General features: G+C 37.8%; 1 protein-coding gene across 1 annotated transcript; it reads left to right on the top strand.

Moving 5' to 3' along the window:
- The first annotated feature begins 3,480 nt into the window (after positions 1–3,480).
- Positions 3,481–4,962, top strand: LOC114473992 (dynein regulatory complex protein 1-like). Its single transcript, XM_028463820.1, has one exon. The coding sequence runs from the start codon at positions 3,586–3,588 to the stop codon at positions 4,960–4,962; it is 1,377 nt and encodes a 458-aa protein (XP_028319621.1). The 5' UTR covers positions 3,481–3,585.
- The last annotated feature ends 1,812 nt before the right edge of the window (positions 4,963–6,774 follow it).

Below are 6,774 nucleotides of genomic sequence, written 5' to 3'. Positions count from 1 at the left end.
GATGGATATGTAGCAACCCAATTTTGTTCACTGTTTATATTGCCATTATTATTTTTCTTGTAAAACTATTGAAAAAAAAAGGTTCATATCACCTATTGCCATTTTGAGGAAAAATATAGAGATATGAATATTGGTCCATATCACCCAGGCCTAATGTAACCAAAGCAGTAATGTTTTATGTATTGGGATTGTGATTTACAAGGAATAAATTGTGATGGGATTTTTTCCCCATATCTCCCACTCCTACATGTGTCTGTGCTAGACATTAACTTAAATTAATTAAAACTCTTATTCAGCTACTAGCAGTGTTATGAACACTGCTAGTAGCTGAATTGCACTTGTAGGTTATCAGCATAAATACATAGTAAATAAAACAAATGCCTTGTCTAATCTAATGTTCATTTGAACTGTTCTTATTTGATTAGTTATGATTACAACAGCAATATATTTTTCAATTCCAGCAATACTAGCGTAATAATTGTAATTAATTATGCAATTACAATTAGAATTGACCACAACCCTGGTAGTTATTTAAAAAAAGTAACTCATTACTAGTTACTCGTTACTTTTTCTTGAAATTGTAGCGAGATTATTCATTACTGTATTTGAAACGTGACTTCACTACTTATTACTTTACTTTTTCCGTTCCTTAATTTATCGTGTAAATAAATCAAACATCACTCAGCCTGTGCATTAAACCCACAATGGTGAAATTCAGTTGTTACAGCAGCAAACAGATATAAGAAAAAGTTAAATATACAATAATTACCATCATTGGTTGGATTTAATTAGTAAATATTTATGAATTTTAATATGTGATAAGAATAGGCAGAGTTTGAGATTGTTGCCAAAATAAAAAATAGATATACCGTCTTGAGATTTGCACCAACCACAATGTTTGTAACATATACAATATTGCAAAATAGTAGTAACATTTTCAGATGGCTGGCACTGAATGCACTAAAACGTGCCGTTTTAGAGCATTTTGACTGATTTTTAAAGGCCCACAGAATATTTTGTACTGTGACAATCTGAAATCTGACACCAGATTCTGAAAGATTAAAGTCTCTTTTTCTTAAAAAAAAAATCTCTCAGTGACTTTGAAGCATTTTTTTTTTTTTCTTTTTGCTTTATTGAAAACTATAAACTATATATCTGAACATTGGTTTCCTTCTAAATAAATAATAAAAAAAAATGAACACTGAGACAAGGCTTTTGATGGCAAAATTATTATTATTTTGCTATCTGGCTCACAGTTGAATGTTTTGCTTACTGTATTTTGTATCTGCTCCCCCTGTCAATCACAAAGACATAACTTCCCAGGGCTCTACTCTAACTTTTCCAGTGGTGGCACCAGCACAGAATTTGGTCGCACCCTTTTTTTAAGCCACGCATGCTGATGAATTGTTGACATAACTGGCGTACCATAGTTTTGCATGTAGTAAAGATTGGCAATGACTCGAGATATATTTGCTAAATGTTTTAGTGTCAATATTAAGTATTTCTTCAACAAGCAGTGGCTGAAATAACAGCTCATTTATTTTATATAATTTTAAAAGACATGACAGTTTTTCTAAATAACAAAGCATAACAACAGGTTACATGTATTCTGTTTTTTTATTTTGCAGAAAGGCTAAGTTAACAGTAGCATAACCAACTTAGTATCTGCATTGCTTCACCCCATATAATTAAATTCAGAGGGTCCAGCTCTTATAGTGGGGTCTCCTAACCCTCTTCCCCTGGTCAGGGGTCTGCAACCTTTACTCTACAAGGAACCATTTAACCTCATCTCACCTGGATTAAGGTCCTCCTGGAGCCATAAATACCTTCTCTATGAAGACAATACAGTGTATTACATTATATACAGTTAAATTATATAGAATTAAGTTTGATTTAATTTGATTTGATTTATATTGATCATGTAAATGGAAACTTAAAATAAATAAAACAGTATCTCGCATCTTCAAATTCTTACACATCTCAGTTTACATGAACACAATGTTATATAAAGAAGATTTTTTTTTTAGTTAATGTATTTGAAAGGCTACAAAAAGTGACTTGAATTTGATAACACATGATCATGTGGTCAACACATGCTAATTACTCATTTCTTGCTACACATAAATGATGGTTAAATGAATCTGTTCCCACACAATTAAAATCTCTATTTTCTTCCAGAATAGTGTTTTTGTTGGTTTAGTTATCTTACCAAGGATTTAAAACTTAAGGTTATCCACAGGTGCAGAAAAGTTGATGGTCTGTAGATGTTGTAGGAAGGTGAAGTAAGAAGGTGCTGAGTCATTACACAATGTGATTTATTTTTAGGTTAACAAATTGTTGTGTCTTGATTTTATTTGTAATTAATAATAATAACTATTTCAATCGTTTTTTTTTTTAGTTATAGGGATCCATTGGAATAGAGTCAAAGAGCCGCATGAGGCTACCGAGCTGCAGGTTGCAGACCCCTGCCCTGAGAGAACCACAGCTCAACATCTGGCCTGGCATCACAGTCCACCAGTTCTGGTCACGATCGTGACATTATCAATAATCCACTCAGGTTCTGTTAGTATGTGGTGCTGTGAGCTGCTGGATACTTCACAATATCACTTCATAGCGCCATAATCTTCTTCGTCTCTGCTTCTTCCTCCTTAGCTAATGGTAGCATCAGTGGCTAATCTGTCATCCAAAAGTCCGCTGCTGCCACCTTTAGGGCACCAGTTCATCACTACATCAACAGAGAAGCCATATATTCACAGTAGAACTCCATCACAGTGTATCCTAGCAATTTCCGTGAAAAAAACGCAATTGACGTAATATTACATCCATGGCACTGAGTGAGTTAATTATTAAATTCATATTGAAATCTGTACAATACATGAACTGATTGGCACATTGTGAAGAAGAATTGCGCAACAGTAGAGCCAAGTCACAACGAGTGCCAAAAAAAATAACTTGTATACGTATTCTCACTGATGAGTTTCCATCTACATAGGAATTCACCTGCAGACATCTGCATATCATTCCAATAATCCATGTTCTTACCTGCTTGCTCCTTCATTCAGGGTCGGGGGGCCGTCTGGTGCCTATGCTAATTTAGAGATTCTAATCAACCTAACAGTCATGTTTTTGGATTGTGGGAAGAAGCCGGAGTATCAAGGGAAAACATGCACACACAGAAATGACCCAAGTGTCCACAGCATGACCACAAAAAAGGCCTTAAAACCGACAAGACTCCTAAGCCCCACCCCCCAATGCCATGCACGCAACACTCCGGCCTACCAGATCTTCCCGGCCCAACCCCACCACATCATCAAACATGTTCTTCTATTGGCTTCTAAATGGCTGATGCAGAGAACCTACAACATCATCCAACATGTCCCTCAACTGGCTTCTGATTGGCTGCTGCAGATAACCTGTGACATCATCATGATGAGATCTTTCATGTGCTCAGCAATCAGTCTTTGTTTTGGGAGATATCACCCTATTCAAGTTGGTTCCATACACCAATTACCAAGAAAGAACAGGTCCTTTGTAACAGACACAGACATTCCTACCTGCTTTTAAGCACATTAAAATTTAAGACAAATGAACACAAACACAAATTCTGCTACAATGGAAGACAAGAAAAGACTTATTGAAAAACTAAAACGGGAACTTAAAAATGGTCAGTTTTCCTATGAGGATATGTTAAGGGAGAATGCTGAAGAGATTGACCTGAAGTTGGAGACGATGAATTGCAAATACAACACACTGACCAAGGAGTACAGGAATAAACTGGCTGTGACAGAGGCAACTCAACAGGAGCAATTCGAATCCCTCTTTTCAGAAAAAGAAACAGTTCTCGATGACTTGGGGAAAATCTGGGAAGAGGTAAAGAGGATGATGAAGGAGCGAGAAAAAATATCGAAGGACAATGAAATAGAGTACAATAAGAGGATTTGGGAATGCTTTGAAATTACACATCGTGGATGGTTGGACAATCTTGATGAACAACTAGCTCATGAAAGAAAGGAACAAGAGTTAAAGCAATTCATCTCAAAGAGGAAGGTGGCCCGTGTTCAAGAAGAACATGAACACCAGAAATTCAGTACCAGCCTACAAAGTAAAAAACAGTCCATCCTCATTGTGCAGGCTACACTGAAAAAGATGAAACGGAAGAATAAAGAAGATACGGAAGAACGTGCCGAAAAACATCAATGTTTAATGAAGGAAAACAAACACTACCTCGAGGACTATATTCGCATCCAAAATAAAGCAATGCACCTAAAAGTTACTGAAGATAAAAAGTTAGAGGAGGTGTGGCGTACACTTAATAGTGAGGTGAATCAACTTTCGGAGACAGCATTGAAACTATACTCTTTGATCTGCAAGAAGTATCTCGGTTTAAAATGGGAGCATCCATCTGAAGAAGCCTCTCAAACTAAAGTTTTTGAGCACAGCCAGGGAGTGGAGGAAGGAAACATGATCACAGCAGAGATGTTATGGACGGAAGTAGCAATTTTATTGGCGGATGACCCAGAGGAGAAAATACAGACAGATAAGAAGCTTGACGAAATCCTTCGTAAGTCGGGCATTAAGGAAAATGATCGTCCCAAGTTGGTGCAATTCCTTCGGATGTACAACAAACCAGCCGAGGAAGGCATTGGCGCACTTTGTGACACTGCAGCAATGAAATGCAATGACATTCTTCCTGCTTTGAAAAGTTTCCTCAAGCAGAACGGAAGATCAGAGGTCAGTTCAGCCAAAATAGTGGAGACAGCTCACTGGAAAAGTTTGGCCTACGCTATTTCCAAGAATGAAGTTAAGCAGTTGGATGCAGTTGAGACCTTAATTCACGAATACATAAAAATCCTGAGGGAGCTCTCAGATGTTGTGGCTGAGAATGAAAGGCAGAGGGAGCTGAATGCAGAGCATCATTTGTGTTTGTACAAATATGAAAGGGCCTCTAGTACATACACCTAGTTTCCAGCATTAGAAGTAATCTTTTGCAACACGAAAGAAGGTCGCTGCAGTAAATCCAAAACAAGTACCCAGGAAGCCATCCACAGTGGTACAGAAGCAGCAAAGGCCACAGCACATCCACATTTGCAGCTTGGGGTTTCAGCCCACCTTCCTGTCTTTTAGGAAGTGTATGTAAACAAATAGGAAACACTTATTTGAAGAGTGCAATTTCCAAGAATGAACTTAAACAGTTGGGTGGAGTTGAGATCTCTCATATGTCGTCGCTTAGACTGAAAGACAGAAGCAGCTGAATGCAGAGCTGCGTTACCATTATTTGTGTTTGCCGAAATATTTTAAGGACAAATCTTTTGCCTTTGGGGATATTGTTTGAGCCAGAGCTTATTCAGAGCTACTCCAGTTTCGCTAAAGAACCGGTTTCCTCCAACAAAAATGGCAAATTGGACCCACATCCTTGTGCCACTGAATATGTAGTGGTTTATCCATGACCACTCACCCCTTGATGAAGCCCATGCATTGACATATTTGTTGACATAGTATGAATACTAGCTTATGATCCTACAAAAAGATTCAGAGGCAAACAACTCTACCCGTCTTTATTGTTGTCAGAGGAATTCGCAACAACGTTTGGGAGGACAGGTAATTATCAAAGACGTTTGGATTCTTAACAATGATTGTGTTAGTGTTAGCCTTTGCAAAGCTACTTAGCTTTGACTATGTTTGCATGAAGTACAGCAGTCAAAGGCAATACGTTGATAAAGGAGTGAGAAAAGATATCGAAGGATATCATCATGCTGAAAGTTGTTAGAGTTGAGGAAATCACAATTGCATTATTTTGATTGTGTCCTACTGCTGAGGTAAGTACAGGGCAGGTTATCTGTCTATCTTGGAGTGGGGGAACAAATATAACTTCAAGTAAATGGTGTATATTGATATTTCAGGATGGACCAACAAATAATATTGTTCATGTTGATGTTTGCATCGAATGAAATAATCTTACTGGATTTGGCCTGAAAGGAAGACGAGCTGACCTGCAGGATGAAACAAAATAGAATATACATTATACTTTATTGTCATACTGTATATGTAAAGCTACATACACAAAATGTGTTCTCCGCATTTAACCTCTACCTAAAGAGCAGTGGGCAGCCATGGTATAGTGCCCAGGGAGCAGTTACAATCACTTCCATTTTTAGTAACCGTTGTACCACCTCGTATCGCCTTTGAGATGATCTGATGTGTTTGTGACCCAATACGACATAGCGGTTGGACAAAACAGTGGACTATCACCTTGAATGGACTATTCCTGTAATAAGTAGTGGTGAGGATGACAAGAAAGTGACATAGTAGCTCCGGTGAGTGTTTGAAACAGCTGACTAACTCCGCTGCTGCTGTGATAAACGCACACTGTGGAGCAGCGTTTGTCTGACTCACAATCACAATAGACACTTAAATAGTCATGTGTTTTACTGTAATGTGCAGTTTTGCTAAAAAAAATAACAAGAGTGTGTAGATAGCAAAAGAAAATCACTATAGTGATCAGCTCTTGTGTGGAGTCTGCATCTACAGACACGCCCACTCATACATATGCATGAAGGCCCCAAAACAGCCGGTTTTAGAAGCTTCATTTAACTGACTTTTCAGAGAATAAAACTCTGGGAAACAGTCAAGTTTAAGAAAATAAACCTCAAATACTGTGTTTTGGGGGTTCTTAGAACAATTGCAGATGAGTGAAAAATAGCATAATACTGGACCTTTAACTTTTTTGGGGGTTTATACCGGGTGCTCCGGTTAATCCTGCTACTGCTCATCAAA

This window comes from Gouania willdenowi, chromosome 13 (assembly GCF_900634775.1).
Source record: "Gouania willdenowi chromosome 13, fGouWil2.1, whole genome shotgun sequence".
Taxonomy (NCBI): Eukaryota; Metazoa; Chordata; class Actinopteri; order Blenniiformes; family Gobiesocidae; genus Gouania; species Gouania willdenowi.
The sequence above is the reverse complement of the archived record's forward strand: the minus strand, read 5'-3'. Positions and strand labels throughout refer to the sequence as shown.